General features: G+C 52.4%; 6 protein-coding genes across 6 annotated transcripts; 2 read left to right on the top strand and 4 right to left on the bottom strand.

Annotated features, from left to right (window-relative positions):
- Nucleotides 1-778: 778 nt before the first annotated feature.
- On the bottom strand, nucleotides 779-3,993 carry BDZ83DRAFT_579937 (Sfi1 spindle body protein-domain-containing protein; the record flags this gene model as incomplete). Its single annotated transcript, XM_060505297.1, has 2 exons — nucleotides 779-3,801; nucleotides 3,897-3,993. 2 exons carry the CDS (start codon nucleotides 3,991-3,993, stop codon nucleotides 779-781), a joined length of 3,120 nt encoding a protein of 1,039 aa, XP_060363880.1.
- A 901-nt stretch (nucleotides 3,994-4,894) lies between these two features.
- On the top strand, nucleotides 4,895-5,608 carry BDZ83DRAFT_625283 (uncharacterized protein). The gene is made up of 3 exons (XM_060508490.1): nucleotides 4,895-5,271; nucleotides 5,347-5,442; nucleotides 5,526-5,608. The coding sequence occupies exons 1-3, from the start codon at nucleotides 5,212-5,214 to the stop codon at nucleotides 5,547-5,549; spliced, it is 180 nt and encodes a 59-aa protein (XP_060363879.1). The 5' UTR covers nucleotides 4,895-5,211; the 3' UTR covers nucleotides 5,550-5,608.
- BDZ83DRAFT_625278 (isoleucyl-tRNA synthetase) lies at nucleotides 5,609-9,621 on the bottom strand. Its single transcript, XM_060508489.1, has 4 exons — nucleotides 9,100-9,621; nucleotides 8,638-8,991; nucleotides 6,876-8,577; nucleotides 5,609-6,816 (listed from the first exon to the last, which is right to left on the bottom strand). The coding sequence occupies exons 1-4, from the start codon at nucleotides 9,172-9,174 to the stop codon at nucleotides 5,708-5,710; spliced, it is 3,240 nt and encodes a 1,079-aa protein (XP_060363878.1). The 5' UTR covers nucleotides 9,175-9,621; the 3' UTR covers nucleotides 5,609-5,707.
- Nucleotides 9,622-10,651: 1,030 nt separating this feature from the next.
- BDZ83DRAFT_753198 (Mo25-like protein) lies at nucleotides 10,652-11,967 on the top strand (the record flags this gene model as incomplete). The annotated part of the gene is made up of 4 exons (XM_060514324.1): nucleotides 10,652-10,756; nucleotides 10,821-10,878; nucleotides 10,932-11,413; nucleotides 11,482-11,967. The coding sequence occupies 4 exons, from the start codon at nucleotides 10,652-10,654 to the stop codon at nucleotides 11,965-11,967; spliced, it is 1,131 nt and encodes a 376-aa protein (XP_060363877.1).
- Nucleotides 11,968-12,279: 312 nt separating this feature from the next.
- On the bottom strand, nucleotides 12,280-13,304 carry BDZ83DRAFT_625274 (short-chain dehydrogenase/reductase). The gene is made up of 2 exons (XM_060508488.1): nucleotides 12,967-13,304; nucleotides 12,280-12,880 (listed from the first exon to the last, which is right to left on the bottom strand). The coding sequence occupies exons 1-2, from the start codon at nucleotides 13,208-13,210 to the stop codon at nucleotides 12,300-12,302; spliced, it is 825 nt and encodes a 274-aa protein (XP_060363876.1). The 5' UTR covers nucleotides 13,211-13,304; the 3' UTR covers nucleotides 12,280-12,299.
- Nucleotides 13,305-13,708: 404 nt separating this feature from the next.
- BDZ83DRAFT_579991 (SWIB/MDM2 domain-containing protein) lies at nucleotides 13,709-15,264 on the bottom strand (the record flags this gene model as incomplete). Its single annotated transcript, XM_060505301.1, has 3 exons — nucleotides 13,709-14,236; nucleotides 14,290-14,904; nucleotides 14,995-15,264. The coding sequence occupies 3 exons, from the start codon at nucleotides 15,262-15,264 to the stop codon at nucleotides 13,709-13,711; spliced, it is 1,413 nt and encodes a 470-aa protein (XP_060363875.1).
- Between the last annotated feature and the right edge of the window lie 1,135 nt (nucleotides 15,265-16,399).

Genomic DNA, 16,399 nt, shown 5'->3' with positions numbered 1-16,399 from the left:
GACGTGGTGTGTCTTTCCAAAGGCTCCTCATCTGATTTGGGGTGCGAATTGAGCTCTGTCATAGACCAAGTTCGGTCAATACAAGTGTTGTGGGGAGCTTAAACTTGGACCATGCCATGGCAAGGTTCCCAAGCACAGGAAGGTCACGTATCCGTGCTTACTCCGTATACCGTAGGTATGCGCATTGCGCACTGCAGCGAGTGGTCAACCCGGGGGTGTGGGGTCGGTCGGTACCTTACGTCCCTAAGTGGTGATAGTGACATGATTGTTTGCCGCTCAGGAAGGTGTCTCAGCTCTCTCCACCTTCTTCATACTATTACTACTATCACTTTTCATTTTATTTTGCCCTAATCATTCCTTATAAATCAAGTCCGAGTAGGCGTAGGGATGCATTGTTGGACACGGCTTATAAGAACAAGGCTACTCTGGCTTTGACCGGCATCTTATATGTTACCCAGTTGGTCCCTTTGCATCTGTACCCTTTGTACTGCGTAAGGTATTTGTAGGTAGGTAGCTAGGTACCTTGAGGGGAGCCAACAACCTGCCTGACTGATAGAGATTTCACATCTTACCTTACCTTAGGCTGATGATGTGCATTTGTTCCACAACAGTACTAGAAGAATAAACACCGATTTCTAGCCCATGCCAAAGGGCTTCATTTGTAGTACAAAACCACCTAGTCTGGGTCTACTGGATAAAGGTTTCCAAACACATGCATGATATCCACATGACCATAGCATATCACCTATTCTCATAAAGGGTCTCCGCCCATGTCCCATCAAACACCTCTGCCAACATCCGCTGTTTTCTCCGTGGCTGCTCGCCGTGTCCCGGCCACAGAGAGCCTTTGCGCCTGTGCGAAGGAAAGGCTGCTCATCTGGCCAGTCGCGGCTGTAGGCACGCTTCGGTTATACCGTTCCCGGAGCTCTCGTTCAAATGGCGTTGGAAGGGGAGCAAAAGGTGTCATGGACGGGAGCCTCACAGAGGACGCCATGCCCGTCCACCGGGTCGGCGTATCCGCCACAACTCCATCAGTATCGGGTCCTGACCCGGTTCCGTCGTGATCATCATCGTCAGCCGTTGGCTCCACTTCTTGTATCCTGGAACCCCGAAGACTTGGTCCGCTGGGCCGTTCATGAACTGCTCTCGAGAGTGGTAGCGAAGTGCGACTAGTCATAAAGCCAGCTCCTCTTCTTGAGCTGCCGAGGCTAGCTCTCAGTGTTGTTGACTGGTAAGATGTGCTCAAATTCCTGTCCCCCTTCCAATGTAGCAGAAGGCGTCGTACGGCCTTCTTGCTGTTCCTCTCCCTAACGTCCAGTGCCACGTATTCTCGGCTCTTCAATTGCAGCAAAGATGATTGCCACTGGCTCCACCAACGTGACTTCAGATTCACCGACCAAGTCTGTTTGACGCGGTCCTCTTTGACAGCGAGGTCTTGGGACATTCCATTCCATTCGTCCACCCATGCAGCAGTCAGAAGCTTGCCCGTTCCCCAGTCGCGACTGCTCTCATCTCGCCACAATTTCAGCATGTCAATGAGACGATCATGTTCCGCTACAATGTGGTGCTGACCTGCTTTCCAGCCCAAGTTTCCGTGAGCACGGTTCGCTATCTTCCACAGATTAAGATAGCCTTTTGTGAAGGTAGCTTTGACGTGCTGTCTGCATCGGGCATAGGATTTTCGAGTCCCTGACCTCCAAGCAGATCTAGAGCGCCATGTCTTGAGTGCATGTGTGGCACTGATGTAGAAACAACCGCGCTGCACCCAATTCTGGAGGTTTCTTTTTTCACCGACGTCAATATGCCACATTTCCAATGCCTTATGTGCCCCTTGATGCGATGCAAACCGACGCGATCTCGTGCTCGACTTGGCGACCATGGAAGCTTGTCGTTGCCAATTGCCAAGGACTTTGGTCTTCAGCAGACGATATGATATGGCCATGTGGGAACTCACGCCTCGCCGCGGCCCAGGCAAGGCCCTGCCGGACGCAGAATCCACAACAATCCCGCGGCTGAAGGCGTTGGTCTGGCCGAGTGTCGGTGGCGCTCTGCACCCGTTTTGCCACCTCGACAAGCAGCTGCGAACGAGCTTGATTTCCAACTTGGACTTGAAGACCTCTATCCTTGAGTCAAGATGCCACTGGTGTAAGGCGCCCTGAACGACATGGTATTTGCGAAATGCAGCAACATCTCTCAGATGGGACGCTGCTTGGTGGGACCATGTCTTCAAGATCCGAAATCTTCCATATTCTTCGTACAGATTCTCCATGTGCGACTCAAGGCGTTGTGAAACTGAGCAAGCTGAATGCCATTGTTGCAGATAAATGGACACAACGCGCGGCGGATAACGAGGTTCCATCGGGGTTGGGCAGGAGGTCGACCAGTGTCTGAGGGCATTCTGGGCCGTATTCCTTTGGGCATGTGCCAAGCTTGCATATTCTGTATCCAAGTCTTCACCGGCGCGCCTGAGCCATGAGGCCATAAGACGGGAGGTGAACACGCGACGACCCCGGATCCTAGTTTCGGCCGTGACCAGCTCCCACGGGTCGAAGTGGCGCATCCGCAAAATATGCCGTCTGGCTACGGCCATTCGTTCGAGCTTGTCGAGAGCGTGTTGTTTCCAGTGTGACAATCCTCTCAGGAGCAATAAGTACCCCTTCACTTTGGTCGATTTCCATTCCAGTAGTGCATATCTTGCTTCGTCGTCAGGGTCTGCATTGATTTCATCGTCAATTACTGGCTCTGCTTTATCACCCTCGATCCCGCCATCAGAGGGCTCTTCGACAGGTTGCATTTGTTTGGCTGCTTGGTGAGTGGTAATCTCCTGAGCCGTAGATTCATGTACAACAAGCGCGTGTACTGAAGGCTTTTGGGTACCGAGCTCATACCCACGAGAATTCCGTGTCTCAACATCATGCACAACATGGTCTTCCGCGATCTCAGAACCCAGGGTCCCATTTCGAACTGATTCTGGGGCAGTAGCACCGACACTGGTGCCGGTGCTGATGCTGGTAATATCAGGCGGAAGCACCCAGTTTACAGTTCTTACGGGCTTTGTCCGTATGGGTAGAGCAGCGGCCTCGGTCTCATTCGCAGGGTATATATTAGACGCCTCAATGGGCTGAACCGTGGTGTCGCTGGCGCCACGTTGCACACTGGTGCCAGATACCGACTGCCGGCTTTGGCGACTTTGCTCTGTGTTTCCAGCCGTCGAGGGAGTATAGCTTTGGGATGGCGGTTTCTTATGGTTGACAGGCTTCAGATCCAAGTGATTCGATACCAAGCCAACGCGCGTCAGCCTTGGGGGAGATTCAGCATCGTACAAGTGATGTGATGCTTGCGCCTGCGAAGGTGGCAGAGGCGCGTATGGTTCTCGGGGTGCAAGCTCGACGTCTTTGGAGGACTCGTCTCCGGACGTGTCAGAGTCTCGGTCGGTGTCCGTAAGCGCAGACTGTGGCGGAGCTGCGTCCTCATATCCGGCTCCAGCTCCGTCTTCGTCTTCGTTTTCGTCGTCGCCGTTGTTTGATAATGCCCTGGACCCTTCACTTCCGAACTCAAGGCCGATGCCCATCCTTGACAAGACGGCGTCAAGTTTCTCCTGGAGTGACCCTTCTCCGCGTTCACCGCCAACGCGGAATACGAGGCGCGAGATATGATTTTCCTCCTCCGGATCGATGCCGAAGAGGGGGAGTACGGCATCATAAGCCTGGAATAAGGCGTTTGTTGCCAATCGCTCGCCCTCGGGAAGGAGTTCGAGATTCTCCTGGGCTGCCGTGACGACACGGTGTAGAATGGCGATTTCTGGGAGAAGTCATCAGACGGAGTGCGCTTTGCAGTCGAAGGCATGGGGGGTGTAGGCAATGATGCTGTCAAGGTGCACTTTGAGCTGCACTTACCATGATCGCTGTAATAGGAATCCGAGCTTTGAACGGACACAAAGCTAGATATGCCGTCACGGGGGGCCAGCACTGGGCGATGCGGCAGCGACGGCATGTGAACTGGCGCCAGGCTGGGAGCATAATAGAACGGCTGTAGAAGAGTTTGTGGTGGTGTTGGCGGTAGTAGTGTTGATGATGATGGTAGTAGCGGTAGCCAAGGACGATTGCAGCTTGCCTTCGTAATGCTAAGGAGCCAGATTTGATTCAGGTGATGGTGTATAGTCGGGCAAGAATGCTGAATACATTTGATCGCGACAAAATGTACTGCTGACAGCGGATATCGCAATAGACTGAACGAGCTTCACGTCTTGCAGCGGATTGCTCAGGTAGCGGGGGTTGAGTCGCGTCGCAAGAGTCGCAAATCGGGATGATGGCGATAAGCTGGTCGCGGCGCTGCCATGTCCACCGCGCGCTGCGGGTTAGGCGCGTAGGGGGCTAACGAGGTCGCAAGTGGTCGGCGAAGGGCGACGATGGAGGATGTCCAAAATCGAGGTCGACGGGAACAAGGCCGGCTGTCACAATAGGCAGGTCAAGTATATTGTGATGTGTTAGCTGCTTCCTCCACCTGCAGCGGTCTTGACCAGACAGACACACAGATATATTTGCAGGCATCAGCAGGTGGTCAATACATGGCCGCTCCCAACCCCGTCTTTATTTTCTCTTCCTATTCTTTTCTTTCTTCCCGTCTGTTTATTTCGCGTCCCATGGCGGAGCACACAAGGTAGCCGCTGTGGGTACGCTGCTGTTGGCTGGGCTGCAGTTGATCCTGGTGTCGCGACGCATTGCTAATTGGTCAACCTGCTCGAAACAGGTGCCACCAAAGCCCAGAGCTTGTGCCCTTTGCTGCACTTGTCCCCCGCCATCTTAAGGTACCCAAGGTGGTAAGGTAGATAGGTAGGTAGGTAGCTCGAGCAGTATAATGTAGATAACCGAGTCGTAGGTTTAGCTCAATATACCTCTTATTCAATATGGGACCATCCAATTTCGCCAAGCCAGGCGCTTTGCTTCAGAGGAAGGAGGCAACTGAGGTACCTACCTGGTACGTAGTGGAGCCTTACTGTAGGTACCTACATCCACTGCCTACCTACCTACCTACCTACTTGCTACCTTACCCGAAGGCAAGACTTCGTCGACGTCTTTGATGTGTTCCGAGGTAGATTCAGCCACCTGTACCCTCATATTTTGACGACGAAATTTCATTACTTGCGCGGCAATCACATCTCACATTCTGCCTCTACCCCCTTCTATCCGAGTTCCATCCCAAGCAGCTATCATGGTTCGCACACGGCCCATCCAAAAATTTGCAGCCGCAGTCAGCCAGTGTTCAGCAGAGGTCAGTCCCTCGGTCGTGGCCCCTGGTCCTATCACAGCTACTTTATGGTTCCAAGACGTACTGACCAAGAGGTAGACCTCCATGTACGGCAAGTGCATCGTTGTCGACTACAACTCTGTCCACAAGGATAAGTGTTTGAAGGAGTTTCTCAGACTGAAGGATTGCTATCTTGTATTTCTCACCACCTTGCCCCTTTTCACCTCTGTCTCTACCGAGTCTACCATGTCGCTGACACTGGATCATTCAATCAAAAGGTTGCTGCCCGCAAAGCAAAATAATCATAGCAGAAGCACGATGGACCAGTCTCTAAGACTTGGAACCTTGTTGCGGTGAACTCAATCTTCTCTTTGGACCTCTTAGGCCTTCATCATTTTCAACTACGCATGCACCAGTGATCTAAGCTACCGCGAGGTTGCACTCACTGCATACCTCGCATCTAAAGCTCGAGCAGGCGGAGTAAGAATGTCGCATGCTGCACTTCTTGTTCCTCTTCTGCAATGACTCCCTTCTGCTTTTCGCTCGGTGCCTCCCCCTCCACCGTAGTAACCTCGTGCTTGTCCACCGGTCTGCGGAGCGCCTTCTCAATGACCTTGGTTTGCGAGACAAACACCTCTTCGAGGCCAATGTTATCAGGGTCGCTGATAACCTTGTATTCCATCTTAATGTCATCCGTCGGCTGCAGCTTGGCCTTCTTTCTGAGACGCTGCACGCGATTGATGATCTCTCTTGCGAGACCCTCGTGGGCCAGTTCCACATGAAGCTCCGCGTCCAAAATGGTGAGCACGTCATTGTCCGAATTCGTCTCCAGATTCTTCGAGGACTCATCCTCCTTCAAGCCTCGTCTCACAACGAGGTCACCTTCCTCCAACTTGATCCCATCGACGAGAATCACCTTCTTCTCCGAGTACTCCTTGACAGCGTCGCTGCCGAGCGTCGGGAGCGCCTTCTTGACCCGCGCCATGTCCTTCTTGAGCTTCTTACCTAGCACAGGCCAATCGGCAGTAACGCTGTACTGGACGTTGTACTTGGCCTCGTCAGATGTGAGGACCAGATCTCGTACATTCATCTCCTCTTTGATGTAAGATGAGAGAGACTCGAGATCTTGGAGATATTGAGGATCGCGATGAATAACCACGAGCGTCTTCAACGGGGTCTTGAGACCAACTGCTCTTCTCTCGCGAGACACTCTGACCAGATCAATGACCCTCTGCATTCTGCCGACTCTGCGCTCGACAACCTCATCGAACAACTCCTGGCGCACCTCAGGGAACGGCAGAAAGTGGACACTGCGCGCGTCTTCTGCCTCGGCCTCCTTAGGAATGAAGGGGCGCAGCTTTTGGTAGATGGTGTCGGTGATGAAGGGAGTGAAAGGAGCAAGGCCACGGCAAAGCGTGAAGATGACCTCAAATAGAGTGTTGAGTGCATGTTGGGTGTCCTCGACTCCATTCTCTCCCTTGAGACGTCTTCGGTTGAGCTTGATATACCAGTTTGTGGTATTTTCAATGAGCCCGAGCAGACGCGGCACAACAGTGTAGAGTCGATAGGCTAGTAGAAAAGCCATGTTAGCGAGGTTCATGGAAACGGGCGTAAGAATCTCAACGTACCACTCATCTCCTGGTTGACGAATTGCAGCAAGCTCTGACAGCTAGCTAAGATCCACCGATCCATCACGTTCTCATTGTTCGACAGGGCCTTTGGACTCCAAGTGTAATCGATGCCCTCGACCTTCTTCAGCAGCGTCACCTGGCCTTCGAAGAATTTGTAACTGTTCCAGAGAGGTAGCAGGACCTTTTGAACAACCTCCTTGACACCGGACTCCTTGAATCTCAGTGGTTCAGCACGCACGACTGGCGAGTTGATGAGATAGAGACGGAGGGCGTCGGAACCGTATTTGTCCATGACTAAATCAGGGACTGGGTAGTTCTTGAGGCGCTTCGACATCTTCTTTCCGTCCTCGGCAAGAACTATGCCATTGACAACACAATTCTGGAATGGAATCTTGCCGAACAGATGCGTGCCGAGAACAAGTAGGGTGTAGAACCATCCTCTGGTCTGATCCAAGCCTTCGGCAATGAAATCACCAGGGAACGACTTCTCAAACTTCTCAACATTCTCGAAGGGATAGTGCTGACTGGCGTATGGCATACTGCCAGATTCAAACCAACAGTCAAACACTTCCTCAATGCGTCTCAAAGTCCCCTTACCCATTTTGCTCGGAATCGTAATGTGGTCGATGCTGTCTCTGTGAAGATCAGACAAGTCTCCGGTGTAGCCACTCAGCTCACGCAACTCCTGAACGCTGCCGATACACACTCGCTCTTCCAAGTCATCGCTCACCCATAGTGGGATGGGAGTACCCCAGTAACGGTTTCGTGAGACGTTCCAGTCACGGGCGTTCTCGATCCAGCTGGCGAACCGTCTCTCCTTGACAAAGGAGGGCACCCAATGCGAGCCTTTGATATTCTCCAGCATCTGAGGGATGATCTCGGGGATGCGAACGAACCAAGAGGGGACTGCGCGGTAAATGAGAGGAGTGTCAGAACGGTAGCACATGGGGTATGAGTGCTTGAGCGTGGAGTCGACCACGATCTTTCCGGTACCCTTCAGGTGTTTGATGATGTGCTTGTCGGCCTCCTTGACGTGCATGCCGGCGAAATCAGAGACGCGGTTGGTGAAGTGACCACTGTCGTCAATAGGGTCAGGAGGCGCCCTGTTCTCGGTGACAATGCCAGCTGCAACGGCGACGTTGTAATCGTCCTCACCGAAAGCGGGTGCCTGATGAACGATGCCGGTACCACTGTCATCAGTAATGTAGGTAGCGTTCAGAACCCTGAAGGCAACGTCCTTATATTCTTCGTAGAAGTAGTTGAAAGGGGGCTTGTACTTCCAGCCGAGCATGGACTTGCCGCTGATCTTCTCAAGGATCTTGAACTTGGCCTTCTTCACGTCCTTGTACAGTGTACCAAGAAGTTTCTCGAGCAGAATGTATTTCTTGCCTGACTTCTCATCAAGAATCTTGATGTATTCGAGATCAGGGTGCGTGGCCAGGCCGAGATGCGAAGGCAAGGTCCATGGAGTCGTCGTCCACGCCAGCAGGTGAGTCTCGGGATCTTCGATCAGGGGAAATGAGATGACGATGGCAGGGTCGTTAACATCCTGATAGTTCTGGTTGGCCTCGAAGTTGCTCAATGCTGTGGTTAGGGCTGTTGAATAAGGCATGACGCGATGTCCCTGATAGACAGCGCCTTTGTCGAATAGCTGCTTGAAAACCCACCATTCAGATTCCATGAAGGTAGGATCCATGGTCTTTAGAGAACGGGTATTAGTCAATCTCAGTGGTATGCGATACACGGTGCACGGTCTTACCTTGTAGTCGTTGTCAAAGTCAATCCAACGGCCGAGTCTCTCGACGGTATGGCGCCACTCCCCGCTGTAGCGCATGACAATAGATCGACATTCGGCATTGTAGTTCTTCAATCCCAGCTGCATGACAGCAGCCTTGCCAGAAATGCCCAACTTCTTATCAATCTCGTGCTCGATAGGGAGTCCATGGGTGTCCCACCCGAAACGCCTTTCAACGTGAAAGCCCTTCATGGACCAATATCTCGGGATAATGTCCTTGATGGTGGAGGCCAGCAAGTGGCCATAGTGAGGAAGACCAGTGGCGAAAGGAGGCCCATCGTAGAAGGTGTAAAGGGGTTTGCCCTGTGTTAACTCGAGCTGAGTGCGCAATGATTGTCAGTACGAGAACAAACAAACACGAAATGGCATCAACGCAAACAGAGAGTGCGATTGTTGTCTCTGAAGGCAACGGAGATCGGGCCTTACCTGACGCTCAAATGCCTTGATTTCGCGCCATCTCTGGAGGACAGCCTCCTCCTCCTTGGGGAAGTCAATAGACATGATGTTGATCGAAAGGCGACGGAGTCGTAGTCAAGAACCGCGTAAGAGAACGTAACCTGGTTGCGGTATGCGGCTCTGCCGAACCGAATATTGTCACACCAAAAACAGTAGTGAATTTGGTCGGCAGTGTTTCGTTGAGTAAAGGAGACGGGAGCTGCGTGATCAACGAAGCCAAGCCCTCGAAATACGAAAGGCTCGTAGGAAGACCACGAAGAGGCGTCAATGGGTCATGTGAGTCAAAAACCAAGATGCTGAGGATATGGATCTGTGAGGACGTGGGTGACTTGGGGGTATTTGGAGGGGTTCAGTGTGAGAGGTGAGTCAGTGGGGTAATTTTTTCTCAATTGACTTATCGAGCGCGGGGCAATCGACCAAGTCATCTCAGACGACCAGCACTCAGTTTACCTTCCTTAGTCATCTCAGCATCGACACTTGGGTGGTGAGGGGTTGACGGGTGAGTAATACTGGCGGTATCTGTACGGTACCCACGTATGTTATCGTGGGGCCCCTTATACATACATGAAAGGAATCAGGTACTCCGCTTACGGATACCTCGAGAGGAAATACTTTGAAGGTGCCCAGAGCACGAGGTGGGGCGCCAAAACACTCCCAGGAACCTACCTATCTAAGGTGCTAAGGCACGGAGTACGCACACACACATACAACTTACCTAGGCGACTAGGTACCTAGGCACGTAACTTAGCTGGTAGGTCCCAGGACCGTTCCTATCCCCGCACCACTCTTAATCAGCACTTTACTTAGGTGGTCCATTCGCTGGGTTGTTCCTTTAGGGCTCCTCAGTCCCGAGGTCACCGCCTGGACCTCACAGACCTTACTTGGGTAGTCCCCCAGGTCTTGCATGCTACAAGGCCAACCCCAAAGGGGCCTTAGGTACCTACTCGAGGAGCCTGAGGTCCCCTGGGTAGGAGGCGAGGCAACGTGCGATCTCAATGGAAGGTGCAGGCCAATCTGACGTCCCCAAGCAACCACTTTCATTACAAGAGCAACGCCTCCAGTCCTCAGTGTTTCCCGGCGGGATCGTCGTCCGCCGTGTATGAACATAAACAAAACCCCGACCCGGACTCGGCCCAACACCACGCCCATCGGCTTGTCTCCTCTCTTTCGACCAGTCTGGAACTTTCCTCTGTCCTCATCTCTGCCTCCCCTCATTCGAATTGCGCCTTTCTTCCTTGTCCCCGACAGACCATCGCCGCAAAACAAGAACCTTCGTCGACGAAGCCCGGCTAGGCTGTCCCACATCAAACGGCTCGAATCTCAGCCCACCGCCCCTTCGATATCAGCTACCAATCATTGCCAACGAGCCCGATTCAGGAGCTGCCTGTAGTCTCGATTAGCTGTTGCCTGCCTATTCCTTATACTCAAGATCGGGAACCACAGCTATTTGTGGCCTCACAATCCGGCCAACCGGCAGTCTCCAGGAAAGATTTGTTTCTTGGCCTAGCCCACCACTTTCGACATGTCGTTCCTCTTCGGCCGGGCTCGGACAAGACCTGCTGTCGACCTACCCAAACAAGCCAGAGACCACGTAACGAAACTCGAAGGGCCAAATGGCGCCGCCAAGGTTGGTTACACTCCCCAAATCTCACTAGCACTTGCTCGGTCTCTAACGTCCACTTCCTATACAGGCCGAAGAGCTCGCGAAAGTCCTGAACCAGATGAAGTTTATCCTACAAGGAACCCATGGTACGCCTCCCACATACAGCCTTTGTTGATGTCAGCCTTTAACTTCAGGTCAGAGTCCGATAGCAGCCCGGAACAGATATACCAGCTAGTCACCGGCTTGATTGAGGAAGACTTACTTTACTTGCTGGCTGTGAACCTTTGGCGTCTGCCCTTCGAATCGAGAAAAGATACCCAGGTTATTTTCTCCTACGTTTTCCGCTTCCGTCCGCCTACAGCATCCCCGAAAAGCGATCCTCTAGCTCTGTCTTATGTCGTCAACAATCGTCCACAAGTCCTCCTCGAACTGTGCCGCGGCTACGAACATAAAGAAAGCGCAACGCCTGCCGGCTCTGTACTTCGAGAAGTTCTCAAGTCGGAGGCTGCTGCCGCCATTATTCTCTATGACGACAACGAGGAGTCTGGGTCCAGCAATAAGGGCATCAACTTGATTGACAGGGACCGTCGACAGAGCGGCGAGGGCGTCTTTTGGAGATTTTTTGACTGGGTCGACAAGAGCTCCTTCGAAGTAGCCGCGGATGCTTTCACCACATTCAGGGTAAACCCCCTTTACTTCGAGTGACTTAAGGGCCTCAAGATCACATCGCTAACACTCGCGTCTTGCAGGAACTTCTCACAAAACACAAGGAGCTGGTGCCGAGATACCTCTCTGTAAACTTTGACCTATTCTTCGACAAGTACAACAACATCCTCGTGCAGTCAAACAGCTATGTTACCAAGCGGCAGTCCATCAAGCTTTTGGGCGAAATCTTGCTGGACCGTTCAAATTACAGCGTCATGACAGCTTACGTGGATCGTGGAGAGCATCTCAAGATATGCATGAACCTCTTGAGAGACGATCGCAAGATGGTGCAGTATGAGGGCTTTCATGTCTTCAAGGTCTTTGTGGCCAACCCCCACAAATCCATTGCGGTCCAGAAGATCTTGCTCATGAACCGGGAAAAGTTGCTCACATTCCTGTCTCACTTCTTGGAGGACAGAACCGATGACGAGCAATTCATCGACGAAAGGGAGTTCTTGATCAAACAAATTAGGAATATGCCACCGAACCCAGTGCCGCCTCAGAGGCATGGCATGCCTGGTGGCGGTTAGGTCTACGACAGGCAAATGGGTCATATTGCCTCATGGCCTGGTTGTAATACAATAGGCAAATGACTTGCATAGCTGCGTCTTACCCACGGAAAGGCCCTACATTGCGTTTGTCGGTGGATCGTTATTAGCAGTGGGATGTAAGGTTTTAGAGATGCAACGGTGGAATTTGCATTTGCGCGGCGTTTTGAGCTCGGGTTTCCAAAGACATTGAAGACATCAGACATGAAGTCCTTTATGAGTGCATTACTCTCCATCAATCGACAAACGATAGCGAGAAGCGGTTTCTTCTTTCTGCTTTCTTCACAAATAAGGTGTCCCATTAGCTAGCAATACTATTGCTTGGCCATCCATGCCTGTACCTCGTCCTTGTAGTCATCACGCCATCTACTTAGGGGCAGCCGGCCTTCGACGACATCCCCGACACTCCACATCATCCTCTTGCGATCCATTTCTTCGGTAACCTCATTGTCTGGACAGAGAATGTAGAATAATCCTTCGGTCATCTTCTTCTCCAGATAGTCGGCCACTTCCTCCGGTGTCCAAGCAGCCGCAGGCTTTTCCCTGCCAGGGGCAGCACCAGCAAGGCCTGTGAACGTCCAGCCCGGCACTAGGAGGTGCACATATGTGGGAGTGTCTTTCAAGTCGAACGATAGGTGCTCTGCCAGAGACTTAACAGCCGCCTTGCTGGCATTGTAGGCTGGGTTCCCCGGTGGATTCGTAATGCCTTGCTTAGAGCCCGTGATGACAATGGCCGACTTGGAAGACTGCCCACTACCAACGAGGGGTAGCAGGCTGCTGATTCCGTTGATGACGCCGTATAAGTTGGTGTCCAAGATTTTACGGAAGCTTTCTGTGTCCAGCCATGATGACTTGGGACCGATGCCGGCGTTGAGAACTAATAAATCAATACGTCCTGGAGTAGCAATTAGCATGTGAAACGGAGAGCCCCATAAGACATTTAATCATGGGGAAAAGAAAATGAAGGAAAGGGGAATGTACCTCCAATGGAAGTATTCACTTCCGTCTTGAGCTTCTCCCAATCCTGAAGGAGGCTCACGTCCAGCTCGAATGTGGCGGAGGACCCTCCGAGGGTTTCCTTTGCCGCCTGAAGAAGCTTCGTATCGCGATCAACTATGAGGACCTTCATTCCATGGCCGACGCACTTCTTGGCGATTGCCAATCCAATACCGGATGCACCGCCCGTGATGACGGCCGTGTTGCCAGGGACGAAGATGGATGCCATTGCTTGATTGATGTAACTACGTGGAATGTAGACAGGCGAAATTATCCTCTCACAACCGGTTCACAAGCTCAGGTATCCCGTATGTCATTGTCACACACACACACACACACACACACACATATATATATATATATATGTGTGTGTAAATTTGCTTCTTGAGCACGTTGGCCATCGGACGCCGCCACGGGGCCGGCAGGCGTCATTTGCGGGGAAACCTCCGCCTCGGATTTTAGTACTATCGCCGCCAGGCCCCTCTATTGATGTCACACGCGGACGGCGTTCGAGGTTCGGTAGACCTGGTCAATGTTCGTTCGTCAATTCCCACTAGGCCGGTAATCCATTACACTTTGAAAACAATACAGTATGATATCGCGCATCATCACAAGCCAGTCTCAACCCTTGACGCCCCTCCTTTTTAGCCCGAGTCCGTAAGGGGGGAGAGAACCCCTTGCACAAATGAGAATAATCCAACACGCGCAGTGTATCTCGTTGCTCGCATCACCTAGACGCTTGCGGGGCTTGCTTAGCCAGCATGACACTGACGCTTTCGCGCGCGTTGGATGTCGTCCAAACGCTGTCCCTGCCGCCTCGTCGCCAGTCGTCGCCCGTGGCATCCTCGCCGCCTCCTCTGGTTGCTTCGCCCATGATGATCTCAAGATCCCGCTTCTGCGAACTCATCCAATTCCTCACAAAGTTGGTGGGGTCTTGGCTCATTGATGTGAAGAAGGAGTGCTTCGCCTTAGAGCTCGCGACGGCCGAGATAAGCGTTGCTAGCTGTTCATCCATAGCAACAACCTCCTTAAGGGCGCTTGCATACGCAGGAGTGGTGACAAAAGGTACCAGCTTGGCTCGCAAGGGGTCAGCTACCGCCACACGCACATCGTAAATGGTGGGCTGGGCATCTCTGTGGAAATCCTCGTCAACTCGTACGGTGTATGGTAAGCTGACTGGTGGCAGAGGTTGGAGGTGTGGCTGGATGTAATCATTCAGGTTAGGAATGATACCAGTATCGCTGCCGTTGACAATCTGAGGAATTGGTTAGACACCAAAAATCATTCCTGGATTAGGTTACAACGGACCTTTTTGAGAAGCTCATCGCAACGGAAGTTGCGCTTCTCCTCGTCTTCTTGGAGACCCATCATTTTGATATACTCCCAAATTGCGAGTACGACCTCTTGGCGGGAAGCCTCAGTCATGTCCACAACATCGGCCAGCTCAGGGCTGAGAAGGTATCGCTCCGGATCCTCCTGGCGGTGGAGGTTGATAGTAATGTTCATGTTCTCGTCCCCGCTCCGCTTGAAGGTGAACTCGTCGAAGTCTGCACTTGCCGCTGCGCCTTGCAAAGCAGGTTTCTTCCAATCCACGGTCTGATCGGATGCGGCCCTTGAGCGGGTACGGTCGAAATCGACGTTCAGCGCTTTGAAGAAATGGGAAAGCCGATGTTTCTGGCTCACGGGCGCAGAACTTTGTCTCCTTGACCCAGTCGCGCCTTCTCCTTGTGCAGACTCTGTCTTCTGGTCTGATTCTCCCGACGCGTCGTCCGATCCGTCCTCAAGTAGTCGTCCCTCGATCTTGACCCTGTAAGAAGGCTCGGCGCTGGGGGTGAAGTCGAAGCTATCAACGCTGAGGCCACTTCCTTGCCATGCCTGGTCCTCGACTGTGTTGCTGATCCAGATGCGAAGGGTTTTGTAGTGCTATAATGAGAGACTTAGTTCTGCTGTCGCGTGAGGCAGGGAGGGGAGATAACGGCTCCTAGTCGAGTCGCATCGCGTATATTTACTAACCTTTGCGTTTCGTCCAACTGTCTCGACAATGTCGAGTCGTTTGCGCGTCATGGCGGCGTCCAGACGTCGCTCAAAGTCGCGCAAATCCTTGTATCTCTGAGCGACCTCGGTATCCGTGATACATTCCTCAACACCGTCAGGCAATGTCTTGTCGGTCGGCTTTCGGCTGCGACGCTTGGCAAGCTCGCTCGTGAGGGCCTGGCCCGGAGGATGGTGCTGCGCCATGGCGGCCTGGTTCATGGCTGCTTGAGCATGATGGCTCGGAGGCATGATGGGACCTTTGGGCGGCATCGTTAGCACAATTGTCGTCGTGTCTAGCACTTTGGGATTTGTCGCGCAACAGTAGAGCAAGGAGGGAAGGTGTTCAAGGTCTCGAAAGGCTAAGGTAAAGAAGGAATGGGCATACCGATGCCACCTCTCCGTTGATTTGGGGCATGTGGAGCCCGCTGGGGAACCTGCGGCGCGCCAGCATGGGCGGCGTATTGGCGGTACTGGGGCTGCATTTTCGACGATGACTTTTGTTCAGATGCGCGCAAAGCAAAAGAAAACAACCCGATTTTTTTTTTCTCCCACTGAGGATCGAAAACTAAAGATGACGCTGCCAAATGTGCCAAATGTGCCAAATGTGAGAGGTCGCGTTGTTTCTCAAACGCGCGCGTGCATGAGTGAACGACGGGCGGCGAAGGCGCAGGGTCAGGCGCAAGGCAGTAGCTATGCTGGTCACAATTGGCCGGTTGATGCAGCAGCCCCTGTACAGGTTCCACATTAACTGCATCAACTGAGAGTATCCGAGCCATTCCAACGGACGGCAGTCACATCCAGTACTAACACAGTATACTTCTTCGTCTGCCCGTATTACATCAGCGCAAAAGGCAACTACGATAGAGATAATTGTAGCCATTTCGCGAGAGTAGTTACCTCCCGTCGCCTTTTACTTACAAGCCAAAGACAGTAAGGCACACCAACACTGCTCTGCTCTCCTAGAATGTAGGCGGCTTCACATTAGGTGGGTAGGTACCTAATTACATCTACCAACGTTCTTCGTACATACGGTTTCTTGAGTCCACCTGCGCAAGGCAGCAAGTATTCGCTCCATTTCCAGAAGATCATTGGATATTGATGGGAGCACACGCATGATCATGGTTTTCAAATCTCGTGGGTTTAATTTCTCCGAGGACCTATTAAACCCCTAAAGCCCCCCTTAGCGAGGCAGCGAAGAACCCAATCCCCACCTCGTGAGTGCTTCCATCGAGTGGAAAGCTGCAGGACTTCCCTGCAAAAGAGGTCAAGTTGTCGAAGAGTGGATAGCCGATGATACGCCACGCTCCCGAATGCTTCCTCCCGAACCATATCTCGTTGCATTACAAACTTCTAATAAGTTTCTCTCGCTGGCTCTCTCTGCCTG

Source organism: Colletotrichum acutatum (genome assembly GCF_030867785.1).
Source record: "Colletotrichum acutatum strain CBS 112980 chromosome Unknown BDZ83scaffold_60, whole genome shotgun sequence".
Taxonomy (NCBI): domain Eukaryota; kingdom Fungi; phylum Ascomycota; class Sordariomycetes; order Glomerellales; family Glomerellaceae; genus Colletotrichum; species Colletotrichum acutatum.
Note: the sequence above shows the minus strand (reverse complement) of the source record. Positions and strands in the feature narration are given on the sequence as shown.